This window comes from Ambystoma mexicanum, chromosome 1q (genome assembly GCF_040938575.1).
Source record: "Ambystoma mexicanum isolate Mex_15411 chromosome 1q, UKY_AmexF1_1, whole genome shotgun sequence".
NCBI lineage: Eukaryota > Metazoa > Chordata > Amphibia > Caudata > Ambystomatidae > Ambystoma > Ambystoma mexicanum.
In genome coordinates this window covers 1,261,179,074-1,261,199,662 of record NC_090922.1, presented here as the reverse complement: position 1 = coordinate 1,261,199,662, position 20,589 = coordinate 1,261,179,074, and the positions used below count along the sequence as shown (strand labels likewise).

Below are 20,589 nucleotides of genomic sequence, written 5' to 3'. Positions count from 1 at the left end.
GATAATAATATAGGGAAGGGGAGTTTGGGTGAGTGACGCCCCAATATAAAAATATAATTTCAATTCGTTTTTTCAAACTAATTTCTTCAAAAGAAAATTACTTCTCAAATACCACTGTCTGCAAAGGGACATGAAACCCTCTGGCATCATTCAGTCCCTCATTAACACCAGCTTCTTTCCTCTTCTTCACAGTCTCTCATTACCCTTGTCCTGGCATCCATATTCCTTGTAACAATCACTCTTTATCCTTACCTCTGCGTCCCACATCCTTCCGAAATTCACTAGTTTCCCAATACATGTGTATCCTTCATCCTCACACCATCATCTCAATGCCCGCAGCATCCCCCATCCTAGTCTCTCATTACCGTTGGATTCCCTTCTAATTTTTTCAGTACTTCACAACCATTAGACTAGCATCACTCATTCTCATCACAGACCCTAATTACTCTTGCAACCCTTATCATTGTCACAGTCCCTCATTGCCCCTGCATACCTCATGCTTGCTACAGTCCATCATTACTTGTTCTATGCTCATCCTCATCCCAGTTACTCTTTACCATTCCCAAATGCATCCTTGTCCCAATCCTGCATTACCTTTATTACTTGAATCCTCACCCTGGTCCCTCATTGCCACTAATGTACTCTTCCTCATTACCATGTGGATCATCATTCCAAAGGTAGATAGACCCATAGATAGACAGTCCCATAGATAGAAAGTCAGATAGATAGATATATAGATAGATAGATAGATAGATAGATAGATAGATAGATAGATAGATAGATAGATAGATAGATAGATAGACCGTTTTCGAGATGGTTGGCATGCATGTACATTTCACTCTGAAATTGTTTAAGCTTTAAAACTGTTACAAATATCATCAGCTAAGGGCAACATGTTAAGTTGTTAAAAACACACGTATTTGTTTTTTTACATGCACAGAACTCTTGTAATGTGTAATATTAGAAACAAATAGATGAGTAAGTAGAAGACACTTAATGTGTAATATTAAGAAAAAGCAGATGTATAATCAGAAGACTCATCATGTACACTATTACGAGGAAACAAAAGCCTAGGAATAAGTAGAACACTTATAGTGTGTAATGTCGCCAAATAAAATAAGGAAACAAATAAGTAGATGGCTTATAATAGTAATATTAATGTGAAGCACAAGCATATCATAGATAGGTTCAAAAATAGATTTTCTTAAGATGCATTAACAGTCCTTTGCATACTGCTATGACATTGCAACACATGCAGACACCTAAGAGACAATACCTATAATGAAACATAACTGGTGATGTCATGAATACAGATGACTAGCTGGAGCTCCAAGCGACTTCGGCGGTACCTAGGCCAAAAAGTGTGCAAGCAGCATAAAGATAATACTAGACAGCCGATGGTAGAAAATATTTCCTTTAAAAGCACCCCACCCCCAAATAATTGGAAATTACCTTTCAAAACAGTTAAGACTGAAACCTACCTGCCATTGAAGATCTCCGACAATATTATACACATTTCTTTTGTATATTTAAAACAGGGAATGTTTCCTAAATTAACTTTAAATACGTATCTTGCCCCAACTAGCATTTTCTGTGATTGCCACATCTCATTATTTTAAATTTGTAGAGTATTTACTTAATTGAATCCAGCATTGAATCATGTGAGATAGAACTAACTTTTTCGGTACAGAGGCACCCTGCTCTTCACCAAATTGAAAAAAACTACAGGATGGATTTATGCCAAACCAACAAATGGTTTCCTTCAAGCGCTTTGTGCCCAACTTGTTTCTTATTTGATAAAAATTCATCCAGCAGTTTGGGTTGTGTGTGTGAGCAAAAACGCGACATTGTTCAATTGCAAAAAGTGAAAAATACACTTTTTTAATACGCTTTATATCATTAGACTCCTATCACGGATTTCCACAAACTTTTACAATTTTGGGGGCGCGGGACAGACATATCTTGTTGGGAGAATGTCGTGCTGCTCGGGCGTATGGCTCAAAAAATTTTAGACATAGAATGTTCACATTTCCTATGGATGATAGGTTTCACATTAATAAAAGGGCAACTTTTTTTATGTATGTACAAATCATATGCAATACCAAACTTTCATTCAACTATTAAATAAAATAGGCAACTTGATACGGCGTATATATATATATAACGTTATGCTGGATTTAAAAAGGTTTGGAAAAAAAAAACTTTCTCCTGAAAAAAACTTTAGCAGCAGGGTCGTAAAGGTGAGAAATTAACGCAACAAAACCCCTGAAATTCAGCTAAAGCCACCTTAACTTCACGTACCCTGTTGCACAGCCTATGAACGCAATGATGCCATCACTGAAGACATCACTGACGACATCACGAATGACATCATCGATTACCTACACAAAAGTCAATATGCAAAACATTGCATATGTCCTCCATTGTGGCCCTTGCTTTGCAGCTAAGCAGGGTTGGTCCAGTTACTGCATGGATGGGAGATCCGGGTGCCTATCATGTCACTGTCCATGGCCTATTTACTCCCAACATCACTGTAGCTGTAAAAATATCTACAGATTCCCTCAGCTTTCTGTAGTCATATTATAGCTGTGAATATTGGAAAACAGCAGAAAACAAAAATGCTTTCCTGCCCCCCAGACCCTCACCAAGTGTCCCCCTCCTCTATGCCTGCTCCACACACACCCATGATGGCCTCCTCACTGCCCGTGCTCTCCCATTCCCCCCACAAGACATGCTGATTCCATGACGCAGTTTTCTTTCAAATTTCAGCTATTCACAACTATTCTGTCCCCCCCACTTATAAACTGATGTCATTTGCATGTTTTTGACCTGCAAATGGCATTTTTCCTGTGCATCATTTTCTGATACCCTTAGTTATAGCCACGGCTAACTCTTGCACCGAGTAAAAACAAAGATAGCGGCTGTTTCATTTATAAACACCCCGCTCCTCTGCAATTTACCTGCTATATACCTATCTATTTTGGAGAAGGGGGCACCCCCTTCTCTATTAAATATTTTAAAAAACTACTGGACAGAATAATGCCAACCACAAAAAGGCCTCAAGTCAATGCTTCATGCCGAATTTGTTTCAGATCTGGTCCAAATCCATCCAGCGATTTGGGCTGTGCGTTCCGGCAAACATTTATTTTTTTTGTCCATGGGAAAATGAATGGGAAGTAGGCCGCAACTTTGTTTTTTGATTTATTTTGTTTTCTTATTAACTTTTTGATTTTTTAACTAATCTAGACAGAACTTTGCAGTCCGGGGAGGAACGCACGTCCCTAATTGACTTCAAACATTCGGCCAAATCTTCTTCTTCTTAATTATCGGATGCGTGGCCGGACCCCCGCAGGCGCTTCCCCATCCTAAAGGATGATGTGCACCAGACCCACCAATCAATACTTATCTCACATAAACTCACAACTCCTCCCACCGCCCCGTCTGCCTCACAAAATTCAACATCACACTGTTCCTCCTCCTGCCTCTCACCCCGTCACCTCCCAGCAAAGCCTTCCCACTCAGCTCAGCCACACCCAGTGCAGATAACCGAACCCTCATCAATTCTCTCTCCTCAACATGTCTCTCACACCTAAGCAGAAAATGTCCCACAGTCTCAGGCACCCCACACACCGCACAATCCCTCGTCTCACGCTTCCCCACTCGATACAGACAGTCATTCAGCCCCACATGCCCTATCCTCAATCGATTCAGCATCACCTCCTCCCCCCTCCACCATTCCAGACTCCCCGCATCCACCTTCACCGACACTTTCCCACGAACACCAAACTTCCACCTGCCCTTCACTCCACTCACCCACCTCTCCTGCCACTCATCCATGACCCGTCTCACCACCACAGCCTTCACCTCATCCACACTAAAAGGCAGCCTCACATCAACCGCTCCCCTTCTCATACCCTCACCCGCCGCCAGATCCACCAACTCATTACCCAAAATGCCACTGTGACTGGGGACCCATGCCAACTCCAAATCCATTCCTCCACACACACCGATTAATCTTCCCCCTGATGTCCAAAATCACATCCTTCCTGTCACCATCCCCTGCCACAATCGCCTGCAACCCACTCAATGAATCTGAAAACATCACCACCTTCTCTAACCCCAACTCGCACACCCTAACATGAGTCAAAAGTTATTAGCAATTCATTTTTTTGAGGTTCCTATGAGAGTTCGACTCTTCTTAACAATCGTGCAGTGACAGTGACTCAGAGTGACCGTGCAGTGACAGTGCAAGTTTAGTGTCAAGTTCCAAAGGAAAACCGAAAATTGAATTGCTTAAAACTTTTGACTTGAATGATGAATTTGGCTGATGTTTTGCAAACAAAAGGTGTTGTTTTCTGCCAACTCCCATTCATTTGCCCATAGAGGAAAAGTTTGAATTTCTGTGCAGTGTACAGCATAAAAGGCCGGGTGAAATTGGACAAGGTATGAAACAACTTGTACATGAAGCGTTGACACGATTTCTGGGAGGGTTCTGAGGTTATTCTGTCCAGTAGTTATTAAAATATTTGACAGAGAAGGGGATGCTCACTTCTCCCAAAATGATAGATATATCTCCCATGGTGTTTTGTAGTTGAAAATGAAACCAAAAAACAGCCATTTATTTTGTTGGCTCAATGCGAGAGATAAACAGAGTTATTATGGGAATAACCGGAGTTAGCTGAAAAAAAGTAGAAAACATGCTATTTGGATGAGGAAATGGATGAAATGGCACCAGGCTAGAGATAGTGAAGGGGAAAGAGGACACCATGTGAAATTGGGGTGTTCGCGGGGGTGGTGGCTAGGGACTAAGTTCAGAGATCTAATGTTTTTGCATAACCAGGGTTATAGTAGAAAACGGGACCAGGAATGAAAGTGCGTCACATGAATAACCGAGGTTACTTTACAAATAACCAGGGTTACTTAACGGAAAACTGGTCATTGGCGTAGGCCATAGCCAGTGAGCGGCAAAGAAAGGTAGTGTTTTAAAAGATACAGCGGGCATGCCCAAATGCCGTGTTCCCTGGCCAGGACTGAAGGCCTTGGCTAATGGGCCTAAAAGAAATGTAGTGTGCCCACAGCCAAAGGTCGTGGCCACCTAGTGGATCCAAAAGAAACATATCGGTGGAACATGTACAGTGGACACGGCCGAAGGCCAAGGACACTGGCCATTTCCTGAAGGCCATGGTTAGTGGCCTGTAAAAACCTTAGTTAAGTGGTGCAGATTTAACTCAACAAAGCCATTGAAATTTTGCTGATGTGGGAAGTCATGACCAGCTTAACTCAGCACGTTCCTGTTACAAAGCCCATGAGCACATAAATATTATAAGAGAAGGGATTTATAATGACATACAAAATGGCATTATTATTGACATCAACAGGAACGCGCCGAGTTAAGCTGGTCGTGACTTCCCACATCCGCTAAATTTCTTTTTGTAGCGTTAAATCTGCACAACTTAACTGCACTTTAACTAAGGTCTTTACAGTTAATATATATAGGGTAGAATTGGTACTTTATCTGGATTAAGGTCTCTGTGGGACAACGTAAAGGTTCCACCCATCTCCACAGTCCAGCCATTGCATATATCCACGCACTGCATACATCCATTACAAATAAACAGAGATATTATGGAGGACAGTAAACAGAAAATGCCTTACCTCGGTATTACAAGATCTAAACTGCACATGGAATGAAACAGGTGTTCTCTGTCCATAATTGTAGGGTTCGGGCTGGGGCCGGCGACCAGATAAGGGCCTAGGCCCCTGTCTCCTGTTGCTGGTATAATGTTTTTTGTGGCAATGCATAGAGTTATGCCCATCACCACAGTCCACTCATCCCCTGAACTCACTTGCAAAATTCAGCGAACAATATGTAAATCCTACTTTCACAGGAACAGAATGCCATTTACAACAGGAGAGAGGGGCTGCAACTACTGGGTTTTATGTAAAAGCTAATGGTGGGAGTAGGAGATTCGAGTGCATGGGGGATGATCTGGCTGGGAACGGAATGTGAAGCCATTGATGCAAAATGAGAAGGTGAGCGCCTGCTACAGATCATTTAACACCGGCATTTGTACCTTGATGGAAAAAGGCTGCATTAGGAGCCATACCGGCTTATGGAATTCGTGGGGGAAATCTGAAGTGTAAGGCTCTTTTTGGAGGAAGCACAAATCAAAAGCAGACATGAACAGATAAAACATTACAGAGGTGAATCCTTAACCGATGCTGCCATTTCCAGTGCTACATTCTACCTAAGCCTGATGAGGTAATCTGAACATTAGGAAAACTTGCAAAACATGTTTTTGTCAGCCTAACTAAGGTATCATCCCGTTGTCTTATTTGGATCAAAACTTTTTATAATATTCTTGTCTAACAAGGTACAAGCAAACTGAAATAAATATATATAAATGTCTGTGTGTGTATATGTTGATTGATACACTTCATATACTGCAAAAGTATTGATGCAAAATGTAACTGTTTTTTAACCTTTTCATTACAAATACATAACTATTCACCTCTTCTCTTTCTGCAGACCTGCGCGGAGAATGCAGACCATACACCAGGAAGATGTGAAGTACTATGTGGGAATAGATGTGGGGACTGCAAGTGTGCGTGCAGCACTGGTGGATCAGTATGGAAGCATGGTGGCCCAGGCCGAGCAGAGAATTCAAATTTGGGAACCTCAACTCGACCACTATGAACAATCCTCAGGCGAAATATGGGCTGCCTGCTGCACGGTCGCAAAGGTATTTCACAGGACAATTATCATAAACCAGAGCACCATTTTATTTTTTCCTGATATGAACATTTTTCGATGCTCTCTATATGGTGAATTTGGAACTGTTAGGGTAGCCATTCCCTGGTAAGTTAAGTGCTGAACTGAGCAATACTATTCATGGAAGTTCTTTTTGTCCAGAGTTTTAAAATAGTAAACAGGCGTGTGCGAGTTAAAACTTCATGTAGAGACCAATGAGGCTGGGGCATAATGGCGGCCTGAAAGAGACACTCCCGGAGCCACTCTGTCACCGAGAGACAGTCGCTACAACGCGTAGCCTGAGAAGCATGGGAAAACACCCCTCCTTCACCCTGGAGGCAAAGGGTCTGTGGAGTGCCCAGAGACCTCAGTTTGGTTATAGGTCCTCATCCAGAGACAGAGAAGGTGAGAGGCCTGGCAGCGCCACCGCTCGCTTGTGGCGTACAATAAATGGACGGATGCCGTGGATGAGGACCCAGGCAAGTCACCGGCTAGCTGAGCCTGTCAGGAATGAGGCCCCACTGTGCAAAACATGACGTGGGACGGAGCCAGCTGTAGAGAACAGAGGAGGGGGCCGCAAGGCCAAAAGTGGAACTCCTCTGTGTTGAGCCGCAGGAGATGTCATCCAGTGAGCTCGACACAGAGGAGCGCATAGGCAGCGCTCCACGTAAGGCCCAGAACTGTAAGCCGGGAAGCACCATGGACAGGAGCAATGCCGGGGAGGGGACCACATAGCATGAGAGGGGGCTGTAATCAGGTGCTGGCCTGAATGGTGAGCACAAGATACAGATACCTAGCTGAGGGGAAAGTGGACCAGACAGATCCCGCTTTGGTTCAGGTTGGTGTGCTGAAGCACCAGCTGTGGGTGGAATGAGGTTGAAGTGGGTTTTGCTGCCTAAGCCTTCACATGACAACACAGAGGCGGTGGTGTGCTCCCATCCCTCCCCCGTCTCACTTATATGATGGACTGGCGGGATCTAGGCTCCAGGGCGCCCATGCGAGCAGTGGAGGTGGCCACGAAATACAAAATCATAAGCATCCTACAGGAAGTGTAGGCCCTATGGATGGACATTCAAGCTTCTCTATCGGAGATGAGGGGAAGAGTTGAGAAGGTAGAGCCCTGGAGAGTCGCAGCCCTGGAGAACAATCATATGCCAGTGGAAGTGCCCAAGCTCTCCATGGATGTTAGATTGAAGGCACTGGCGCACGCAGGGAAAGAGGTTAGCATGAAGATGGAGGAACTGGAAAATAGGGAACAGCAGACGAGCTGGAAAATCTAGATCAGTAATGGCAAAATGCCATTATTTCAGCAACAAAGTGGACATGACAAGGCACGGAGACTGAGAGAAGGGTCCATTGCTTTGGAAGACTCTGAGATGAGACTATACCAAGACCTGTTGGTAAACCACACTTGAATACAGGTGACAGTGCAATACCCTGACTGCTTGGTTAACTGAGTAAGGGTGCAGAGATAGATGGGGATTCCCCTTCACACTGGTCTTTGAAAATGGGTGGGGGGGCGATTACAGGGTGTTAGACCCCGAATAAGTACCACAGCTGCTGGAGGAATTACAGGAAGGAGGACCCCTGAAGGGCGTACCGTTCAATAAGGTGAAACAGGACAGCTTCCCCAGGGAGTTTACTGTAGGGAGTGCACGCAAAAGTTGCCAAATTAAATAAATGGTGGAAATGTGAAGATTGCTTTCTCTGCAATATACATGTGGGTTGTAACTTGGAGGGGGTGGTCCCCTCTTGAATGAGATCAGACTTGTGCTGTTGTTGATGCAACTTGTAAGAAGGCTGGTGGTGGAGTGAGGGGCTGGTCTGTAGACCAGCAGCAATGCAGAGCATTTATCATTCAATAATTTAGGGGGGAAAACGGGGAGTGTGCCCGCAAATGGTGCCTTGGGTTACCCCTGGCATCTCGAGGGTTAAATGAACGTGGTTGGTTATTCTAGTTGGTAAGGGGGAGAAATCCGGCAGACTAGGGTGGAAGGGGAGGGGGCAATACCAGAACCAAGCTAGATGCCTAATTATACAAATTGTGAGTACCATTCATCGTGGTCCCATGGTAGGGAGACCTGGGCGTGGAAATAAAAGGGCTGAATTCCCCAACCAAGAGGTCACATCTAGGCAGGGACTGTATTGTTCATTCAGGAAACATACCATTAGAGGGGTAAGGAGCGGAGACGGTTGGGAAAACAAATCAACCCATATGTATTGGTCGTTGGGCCTGACTAAGGCTGGGGAGTGGGTATCTTGATATCCCCTGACCTTCCACTGGAGGAGGTACAGAGAATGAGGGATATGGAGGGCATACTCCTCATGGTCAAGGGGAAGGTGGGGGGCAAATGACTACACTGGCTGCACTTTACTTGCCAAATGTGGATCAGCTTGTGAACTCTGCACCATTGATCAGTGGGTTGAAGGGGGCATAATACTGGGGGGTGTCCTTAACATGCTTCTCCAAACAGTGCTGGATAGAAAGAGAAACGATGAGAGGCCAACCCAGGTAGGGAGAGCTATGCCTTTTATTCCAGTGCACATAAGTCCTCAACCAGAATTGACTACCTGTTGGTGGAAAGGGGTAACAAGACATGGGTGGAAGCCTCCCACATTATACCACGACTTGGTAATTACCGATATTGTATTGTATTGTTTATTCATCTATAGAGCGCACTGAGCCCAAGGGCATCTGGGCGCATAACAGGTTTCATAGTTACAGATGACATGGGCATAAAATACATATACGTATGATTACATTTTGTGACAGAAATATACATATTTACATTAGATACATTAATTACATATGGTGCTTGCTCGCCCTAGAAGGGACTGCAGCAATTGACAGTTTAAGGACACCCTTTTCCAAGAGTTTTCAGAGAAGCGCTTCAAAAAGAATTCAGCTTTACGATCAAAGAAAATGACAATAGTGGAAGTCCCTGTAAAACAGTTTGGGAAGCAGTGAAGGCCGTGATAAGAGGGCACATAATAGTCGAAGGAGCAGGAAAGAAAAAGGCATACACAGTCTTAGAGTATGAGTGTGTCACAGTCTTAGAGGATATTTGAGACGGATAGGTATATATAATACATTCCTAAAATGAAATTAAGTAAATGCCACCTCACAAGGAGGATGAGTCTGCTGACAGTCGCGTAGTCTTAATGTGCTTCGGGGAACATTTGGGTGCATCATTCTGGATGTCAGGTGAGCATTGTGAGCATGTGAGGATGGTGCAGAGGAAAGGAGGCAGCGCTGTGGTTGTCTATCAATGGCCCCAGTACTAATGTAATTGCGCCTGCTGCCCTACCAAACTGTGTCCCTCTGAAGTTAATGCAATCCCCCTACATAGATGAGAGAGGAAAAGAAGCCTAGTGAATGGGTGAAACATCAAATTAAGTTGCATCATTTGGCAGCCCTGCCCTGCCAGTCTGAGGATTCTCCACCAAGTTCTCTCCTTACCCATTGCTGAATCCACTTCCTGGACATATTTTTGGATTATGTGAGCTGATCCTAAGCCCCGAATATCCCAAAACCCCACATCCATAGCAACTGAAATGTTTACTAGAAGGGTGTCACTGGAGACAACTAGGTTTTTCTTCTTTTTGCGGCATAGACAGTTTGAGCGTTTGACACTTTTGGCACCCTGTGGCATTTTTGTAAAAATGTAGACAAGAATAAAATGTTTGAAATTGAAATCAATCTAGCATACAAAAATGAAACAGTCTAACATAAAAATTAAAAACACACAAACGTTTTCTTAAATCCACCAGTGACAAGAAGAAGAGCTGTGTTTAAGTGAAGTGCGAAGTACTGTTCCAGCTTTTCAAAAAGCCTGCACTGGCAAATGTAAAGGTTCATGTCATGCTGTGGGTCCCTCAGATCAGTAGAAGATGCAGGCTACCAATTCCTTAACAACTAAAGAGCAGGCCCTGAAAAGCAGCAATTCTGAGATTTCATGAAAGTGCTGAAAATTGATGACAATAAAATGCAGGATGATCTTCAGCTTTTTGATCAACCAGAGGGTAATGCATGTGGGAGGGGTTACAAAAGAGGTCAATGTATCGCTCTTGATTTTCCCTCATGGACAATGTTTGTCTAGATCACCTTGGGTCGATCTCCAGTTGTTTAGCCATATGTATTAGTTCGAAGGTTGGTCTAAAACTTTGAGTTTATAGAAGGTATGTTACATCAAGTCCTACTTTCCACCTTTTGTGTCACCAGCAAAGGGGCCTTAATGAGATGTTTTTTATTATAGTCCATGGCTCTGTGAGGCAGCTTGCCATAGATCTTGTGACCGCCTAGTTTCGGTTACTAAGGAGGGAAAAGACTACAGTAAAGGTGTCCTTAATCCCTTCTGTCCTCTGGGATTTCTAATCGTTCTTCTGCAAATGTGCTGGTATCAAGGCCACCAAATAATGAAGTGCTTAAATCTTTGGTCCAATACATGCACGAGTGCATAAAGCATTGCACCTTTTTATATGTTTGCCATTAAAGTAGCCGGCATGAGACCATTTGTTCTGGCAAGTTAAACTAGTTTATGTTCCTGAGGATTGAACAGGATAACTAAATGTGCTTGTGACTACTCTGCAATTTCAAAAAAGCTGTCCCATGGTATTGCATTTTATTTCACAAGCAACTTTTCCACTTCTCTCTTTTTTGTGCTAGTTGACATATTTTTACGTGGGAGACCTGATCCCTCCGCCCCCCCCCTACAGCTGTACTTCAAAGTCTAGTTTACTCGGGTCCTCCTGAAATAGGAGTCTTGATTTTAGAGGGGTGTGGTTCAGGCTCGGTCCACCCAATGGTTAATTTTTGCTTTCATTCCTTTGATTACATACAAAGCAAGGGCCTTCTACCCCTCTGTGTGATGTTATTGTATGCCAAATCGAATTCTAAGGCAACTGTGGAATAGCCCCTTGGCAGGAGAAAAATTATTTTCCAAAGGCTTTTCTTGTGATACCCTTGGAGGCTTGCACTCTAATCTAGACTCCAGATGTAATTATTCTGCCAACATTTGCCATTACTACTGTGTCAATTATGTAATTTGGCAAATACTACCTCACTAAGAGGAGGGCAGCAAAGGTGCCATGTTGGCACTTAAGCTAATGCAACTTCTGCTTCTAACGTGGCTCTTTGGTGCTTTCTGATGTGTAAGGCCAGACTTCAGTAAGGGCAGCACAGAGAATGGAGAAATTGATTTGGTTATGTATCAAAGGCTCATATTACTATTAAAATTCCACATTCTGTCCAGCCACACCAGACAGAAAGGGCAATGGTAAGACAATCCCCCTCCATAGATTAGAGGAGAACAGAAGATTGGGGAATGGTTAAACTATCAGCTCAAGCTATTGGCAGCCATGCCCTACCAGTCTGAGGATTCTAACTAAGTTCACATGTTGTCCATTGCTAATTCCCCTCAATGAAATTGTTTTTGGATAATGTAAAATGATCTGAGCCTCAAATACCCCAAAACTCCATATACATAGCCACTCACATTTCTTCTGGAAGTGTGGCATTGGGGACTACCAGGATGTTTTTTGGGTCATAGAAAGTACAGCTAGTGCATGGAAAGGAAACAGCTGTCCCTTCCAACCCTTTCTGAGGGAACCTGCTGTCAAATTTGTGGATTTATTTTGTTTTTTCAAGTGGCTAACAAATCTACTGCGGGTTTGAACCACATTTCTTGCATACTTGAGCCAGCTGCTTCCTCTCAATCGCCTATTTTCGGTTCTGTTTGGTTGTCCTGCTGAGCCAGTCCGCTGTTAAGTTCTGAGCCCCTGGGAGACAGTAGACTTGCAGGGGTATGCAGTGGTGTATATCCCAATTCCATATTTGTTGAGCTTCTAGAGTTAGTACTTTTAACAAGTTCCTTACTGCTTTTATATATAAAACATGGTTGTCATATTGTCTGTCAGTACTCACTACATTTTCCTTGAAGTGGGAGAAACAACCGAAGAGTCCATCTTACTGCCCGGAGTTCAAACATATTGATGTGGAAAAGTGCTTCTCATCTGACCAGAGTCTCCTTGTGCTTAGCTGTTCCAAGTGTCCTTCCCAAAGTGTGAAAGACGAGTTTGTATTGACAGTTTCCTGATCTAGCAGCTCTCGCAGCAGTGCTCCCCGTATCAGAGTTTTCAGCTGAATCCACCATTGTTGGTGGGGAAGAAGAGTTGAATTGTGATTTTGAAAATATCATGCTTTTGTGAAGCCAATTTGGTTTTGAAGGCAGAGGGCAAACGGGATGTATAAACTGTGATGAATCCTGCAGAGTCATCACTGATCACCAGCCTAAAGTATCCCATGTGGCCAGGGGAATGCAGTCATTACCTGATCCTGACCCTGGGGGCAGTATTCTGAGGATGTAGAACATGGGAAGAGGTGGCTGTCAAGGGAGAGTGGGGGCTCCAGCAGGAGAGAAGCAATATTCTTCTCTTTCTTGCGATGAAGATCGCTCAGTTCCAAAATTTCTGATGGCATGTTCGTCTGTTGTTATTATTCACAACCATTTAAATATAAAAAATCTTTAAAACACTTTTTTCAAATAAAACTCTTCTTTTTTTTCATTATTTCTTTATTCAACTGCAAACTTAAACATAAACATAAACTATTCATAACTTTTTACAAAACCAATTAATAATTATCACATCATCTACCAATTTACATTCAAATGAATTAGCTTTTCACACAATATACAACAATGAAAAAACCAAGACTCAATATATATATTAACATTTCCCCCAAATTCTCTCGAAAATGTTCAGATTTTTTTGTCTCCTGAAGATCACTCTCTCAATGCACGACAAAGAAAGCATCTCGGATATCCAATCAGATGACAACGGTATTGTTTGTGATTTCCACACCTGTAGTAACAACATTTTACCAACCAATGCCCCCCTGAACAAGAACTTTTTGGTGACTGTGTGAGATCATCCAACAAAGTGTTTCCTCCTAAAATCATTGTTTTAAAATCCAAACTAAGATCAATCCCTAACACACATAAACACATGCCACATATATCAGACTAAAATCCACAGATTCTAGAGCAGTGCCATATCATATGCTCCAATGTACCAACCTCACATGAACAATTCCAACAATCATCAGACTCAGGCATTCCACGCCTCTTCATCCTTTCTGGACTCCAGTATAACCTGTTCAATAGCTTGATCTGCCTAGATCTTTTCCCAAATTCATTGAACATAATCTCACATTACTACGCATCTCCATCCACTCCATTTCCGTGATATCACACCCCAGCCTACGACTCCATTCCTCTCTCAAATGCACATTTTCTTTATATTTGGAAACAATATGCTTATATATCCTACTAGCAAGTCCTCCCTCACCAGGCTTTGTCACCGCAGTTAACAGTTCCAAATTCAGATCCTCCTTGCACTTCACCATCCCAATACTTTTTTTCAAGAGTTTGTAACCATACTCTGAAAAATTTGCAATATGCCACTTCTCAAACACCTCTCTTCCACTTAGCCATTTTCCATTCTGCCATACATCACCAATCCAGTACACTCCGGCTAAGAACCATTCCACCCAGAACAACATCTTTCCTTTCTCCTTAACAGCTGAATTCAACCAAATCGAAGCCTGCGGCGAGCGTAAAGCATCAGCACCTACAAATTCATACAATTGCTTCCAGCATCTCCTCAAAAATTCTATAACAGGATTCCTCTGGCTCACCTTACTAGCCGTAGTCAGAACTGCCCTTGGTAACAAAGGGCCCACGCATCCCATTTCAGCAACCGTCCAGTCATTTGCTTCCGCCTCCAGAAAAGGAACAATAAACTGACAAGAATAGGCCAAATGATATGCACAAAGATTTGGTAAACCTAAACCCCCCTTTTCCAAAGGGAGCTGAAGTTTCCACAATTGCATCCTCAGGTTTTTTTTATCCCATATGAATGACTGTACCAAAAAATCTAGTCCCTCCATATTGAGGATTTAATATCCAACCGTAACATGCCAAGCACGTAATTTATTTTAGGTGCGGCAGTCATCTTCAACGCATTGGCTTTACCCCACAATGAAAGCCCCAACAAAGACCACCTCTCTAGATTAGCTCTAAACTCTCTGCACACTTCACCCATATTTTCTTCAACCATGTTCTCCACCATTGGAGTGAGCCAAATTCCAAAGCCAGAACAAAAAGCAACGGTGACAAAGGGCAACCCTGTCTAGTACCCCTTTGCAGAAGAAATGGAGTAGAACGCAAACCATTAGTCCTCACATCAGCTGTCGGTAGAGTATACAAAAGGCGAATCCAAGATATAAAACTCTCTCCAAAATGAATTCTAGTTAGAACAGATAAGAGATAACTCCATTTAATCCTGTCAAATGCCTTCTCTGCATCTAATGAAAAGGCAGCCACATCTTCTTCAGAAGTTTGAGCAGTAAACATTGCCAACAACAATCACTGTACATTACTCGAAGTTCTCCGACCCTGAATGAAACCTGATTAATCTTCGTGAACCAGATCACCCATCAAAGGGGCAATTCTTGATGCCAATATTTTTGCTAGAATCTTATTATCAATGTTTATTAAGCTAATTGGGCGATAATTAGCTGGAATATTACCATCTTTGCCTCCTTTCAAAAAGACAGAAACAGTTGTATGAACAGTCGAGGACGGTAATTGACCTTCTGCTCAGGAAACAATGTAAGTATCTAACAACAAACCCAATGCAGAGTCCGGCAGGATTTTATAAAATTCCACCGGAAGTCCATCCGGTCCCTTTCCCATATTCAATTTATGAATTGCCATTTTAACCTCATCTAAAGTAATAGACCTTTCTAGCAATCCACGATCTTCCCCAGATACCTGCGGGAATAACTGGAGACTCAAAAAAGGACTCTCCACTCCCCGTAATATCCGGTTCATTTTCATACAAGTGCTCATAGTAATTCTTGAAGACTTCATTTATTTTCACCTGATCGAAAATGACATCACCATTCAAGTCCCAAATTGATGTAATGGCACCTTCAGGTTTCTGCTGACGAAGCCAATAAGTCAACCAACTATCATTCTTCTCACCATATTCAAAATAAGAACACTTCAATGAAACAACTGCTCCTCCACTTTAACATTTATCAGACCATTCATCTCATTCTGCAAAGCGCGTAATTCCTTTCTTACTCTCGAGTTGTTTGGATCATTCACCCAAATATTAGTCACTTCCTTGATCTTTCTCTCCAATTCTATGGTGTGCTTCTCCGGAGATTTCCTTTTCCTACTCGATAGGCCCAAGACTAGACCCCTCATTGTGCATTTAAATGCCTTGCATACAGTTTTCACACTCATACCCTCCGTCCTGTTTTCTTTCACAAAATAATCTGCTTCATCTCTAATCTTATTCACCAACTCTTCATCCTGTAAAATCGAAGTATTCATCTGCCAAGTGATGGATCTATGCATTTCAAAATCAAGTTTTGTCCTCAAAAATACAGGAGCATGGTCTGTCACTACAATACTCCCAATTTCCCCCTCAATAAAATGTTCAGTAATTTTGCCACTCGTAAGAATCATATCAATGCGAGAATAGGTACAATGAGAATTTGAATAGAAACTGTATTCCTTTATCTGCGGATGTGTTAGGCGCCAACAGTCCTTTAGATCATTCTCCTCAACCAATGACTGGAAAGATCTAAAATTAGGATCTCTTCTTTCAGCTCCACCCCCTTTACTTTGATCCAATTTAGCATCCATCACCAAATTGAAATCACCACCCACAATTACATTTGGCGAATCAAAGTCTTGTATAAATTGTGAAACATTTCGAAAAAATGAACCATCATTAACGGATGGCGCATACACATTACACAGAGTCACTTTGCACCCCTGAAGTTCAACTAACAAAACCACAATCCTTCCTTCCTTGTCTATTTTTTGTTTCAGAACTTTAATCAGCGCATTTTTATGTATCAATATTACCACTCCTCTAGAACTCGAGGAACAACACAAACCATATGCACCACCAACCCACTGTTTCTGTAATCTCTGAATTTCATCACTCAGTAAGTATGTTTCTTGCACAAAATATATGTCACATTGCTTCTCACACATACAATTGTAAATTTTCTGTCGTTTGTTCTGATTATTCAATCCATTAACATTCCACGACATCACCTTCAAATCCTGTTTCATCAGAGACATCATGGGCCTCATTACAAATCAGACGGTCCATAAATAACGGTGGCGGCAAACCCGCCGCCACCGTTGTTTCCGGACTGCCTGATCCCGGCTCCTGCAGGCGGGAGGTGATGTTCCCGCCAGGTTTGACCTGGTGGGTTTAACACCGCCCGCCTGCAGGCAGACGAGGAAACAACGGCAGCATCACGAGTTGCTGCCGGTGTTTCCATGATCCCCATTCCCATTGAGTCCTATAGGACTCAATGGGAATGGGGATTAACACCATTCCGCCTCCGTGATTCCCGGGAAACCGGGGTTGTAATGCCCCGGTAATTCCGGGAATCACGGAGGCGGAATGGTAATACGAGTCCGGTGGTAACCAGGCGGTTTTACTACCTCGGTTACCGCCGGACTCGTAATGAGGCCCCATGTCTTTTATTACGAGCCAGGAAAAACTCAAAACACAAAATCTAATCAAAACACAAAAAACACACTACTAGAATATATACAACCCCACCCTCCTGGTATTGATAGAACGCTGATAGCCAATACTACAGTGAATAAAAGCCCAAGTCCCCCCGCACTCCCCCCCCACCATTACAATAGAACTAAAAATTCCACTTTCCATCATCACTCCTCATATAAATACCAACTACAAACTAAAATAGATTCCCTATACTACACCCAAATAAATATCAGACTGAAAGTAAACATCACCTATTCACATACAATTAGCAACTTCTAGATTAATGCTGATAACATATTTGCAACAGATGGCCTTTAGAATAACTTCCAAATAGCCCCTCGTTCTTTTGATGTCACCTTTAGATTCTTCCCATTCTTTAACTTCAGACTCTCCTGGAATGAACTACCACCCACTACCCCACTATTCCAATATATACCCCAATGTTAAAATAAAGCTCTATTATACATTAATTTCGTATTGTACATTTACACTTAGAAAGCACAAGATGTTGTAAGCATAAAGCCAAAATACTGCACAACTCCTCCCGCATAACAGTATCAAAAATTGGAACAATCAAAGATACATAAACTGAAATATCACCTTCTATACATATCCATAACACCACAACTAAGCACCTCACATGACCATATAACCAGGCATACCCCCCACTCCAGGCGAAGAACACACATGTTAGTTAAACATTTCTGCAACCCTGTCCATGGACAAACAAGTTAGTGCCATTGTCTCCGCATCTGCACTAAGCACTAAACTCATCAACGCCATCAAACCATTCCTCTCCAAAGAAAACTGCCTTTCAATAGCAAGAGCTACCATAGGCGCTAAACTTGACTATTGCAATGCACTCTTAGCCGGCACCTCTGAAAAAAACCTAAACAAACTTCAGGTCACCCAAAATAACGCTCTAAGAGCAGCCTTAAACATCTCCAAAAGGGACCACATCACACTGGCAAGACAATCAGTTCACTGGCTCCCTGTCAAAGAACACATCACCTTCAAGGTACTGACTACTACCCACAAATGTATCCACCACACTGCACCATCATATCTCTCAGACACCATTCTCAGACCGACCTCATCCAGACCTACCAGACTGTGCTACACTAACCAACTCACTGTACCACGCATCAACAAGATTACAGCAGGAGGGCAGGGTTTCCCCTACATAGCACCAAAACTTTGGAACAATCTCCCCCACGTTCTAAGAGCAGAAGGATCCCTCACAGCGTTTAGAAAAAAACTCAAAACCTCTCTCTTTAACTAAATTTCCTCTACCTACAACCAATCAGGCACACATTGCTAAATATTGCTGCTGCCCAAACTTGTATGCCTGTATGCCTCTATGCTGTAACTAAGACGCGCTTTTCCTGTAACCAGCGCTATTCTGTAACCAGCGCCACGATGCCTCAGGGCTGATTCTGTGTGCTTAACAAATACGAATAAATAAATAAATAATAAATAAATTTCCATGCACTGCCAATAACTTAGATAGTATCCATTGAACTGCAATCCATAACAGTGGTCATATTACAAGATGCATCTATATAATATATATAATTCAGACTACATACTAGGTGTGTTAACTACACACCCAAAAACGAGCTGACATTGCATAGATCACCACATCCAACACAAGTTAGATCCGTTCATAGCATATCAAAGTATTTATTCCAAGTCTGCGGCAACTGTCACAGTGCATGTGTGAATTGAATCACATCAGACCGTTCGTCCCGGTGGCTCCAGTTTCCAGCACTTGTCCCAAGGACAACCTCACTCTGCACGCTGCGATCATTTCCTTTAAAATTAGCTGAGCCCTTTGATCTGGCAACTTGCATCACAGATATCTTGGAAGTAGAAAAGGTAACAAGAACATGTCTTGGTCTAGGTCCAGGCCTACCAACACGATATATATTATCCATATCCGCTGCAATGACCAGATCCACCCCATAACAGTCTTTAAAAATCTGCAAAATCAACAAGGGTAGTTTTTCTCCCACTGAATCTGCACTCGCCTCCACTCCAACAATCCTTATATTCTTCTCTCTCAGCTTCAGCTCCAACTCCAAACGCCTTTCCTTTTCAGTATGTAGTTCTTTCTTAGATTATTGTAAACTCTGAAGCTACCGGCAATCTCCTAACCCTCATCTGAAGAAGTCTTCTCCAAGGCGGTCACTCTGACATCCAAATGGGAAACACTGACACTGAGATCTGTCGTAGTTGCTTTCACTTCTTTCAGATCCCTTGATACTTGGCGGAGCAGCTTATAAATAGTTTGAGAACTTAGATCTTCTTCCTTCTCTTCTTCTAAATCCGGTAGTGGTTTCTGCTTTTTGGGAATCGGATTGACAGACCCCTGAGATTTTGTCTTTGAATTCATTATCAAATATGTAATTCTTCTCAGGGGAGGATGCCAGGAGCCACAAGCTTAAGCTGCTGCTTCTTGGACCGACAGAACACATTCAACAGCTAATGTTTATGGTGATTGTTATTTAAATAAAACTGTCCAACAATGTAACTTAAAATCATTTGAAACTTCCATGAGCTCCAAGACCCAGAAAGCCTCATGTACTGAAATGAGGAAGAGGAGTAAGGAGTCAATGTGGAAGGAATGCGACACCAAGTACAACACGCAATCTAGACGCTGCATAGCTACATAGAGAAACTACACCGGGTCGGTGATCGCCGGACAAATTTCAACTTCAAACGAGAACTCTTGACTTCCAAGTTATTCTTTGTTTACCTGTTTTCCCTAGTGTAGCCTTGGCTTTTACAATTTAGGGAAACAGAATCAGGATAATTTACTACAATCAAAATCTGCAGTTCCTAAAACAACCTACGGTCCCATGTGATATTTCCGCATTTTAAAGACCGAACACAAAAAAACTGATTTGTTTCGGACGTTTTTGTGTTTGCTTTAAAATGCGAAATATTGCATACTTCCATCCTCAAACGCTGAGATACTCAACTGACACTCCCGTAATGACTCCTCTGAGTCTTGCCATGCCTGTCAGCCCCTGCGCTTCCTCTTGTACAGCAGGGGTGTCGCAGTTCGATTTAGAAAGACCTCTCTGTGCGGTCACAGATCGGTCTTTCTAAATCAATCTTTTTTTTTCTTCAGTAAAGTGAAAACTATTAGTTCACTTAAAACCCAACCAACAGATGTCCTTGCAAGGAACTTGGAATACAGGCTGCAGATACACCGATTTCAGTGA

The 20,589-nt window shown here is 42.6% G+C and overlaps 1 protein-coding gene across 2 annotated transcripts in view; it reads left to right on the top strand.

The window, feature by feature from the left end:
• FGGY (FGGY carbohydrate kinase domain containing) overlaps positions 1 to 20,589 on the top strand; it is a 2,730,916-nt gene that overhangs the window by 226,244 nt on the left and 2,484,083 nt on the right. For both annotated transcript variants that reach the window (XM_069642074.1, XM_069642075.1), the window contains exon 2: positions 6,530 to 6,743. In XM_069642074.1, coding sequence (XP_069498175.1) covers positions 6,543 to 6,743 — 201 coding nt within the window. In that variant the 5' untranslated portion in view covers positions 6,530 to 6,542. The remainder of the gene's footprint in view (positions 1 to 6,529; positions 6,744 to 20,589) is intronic.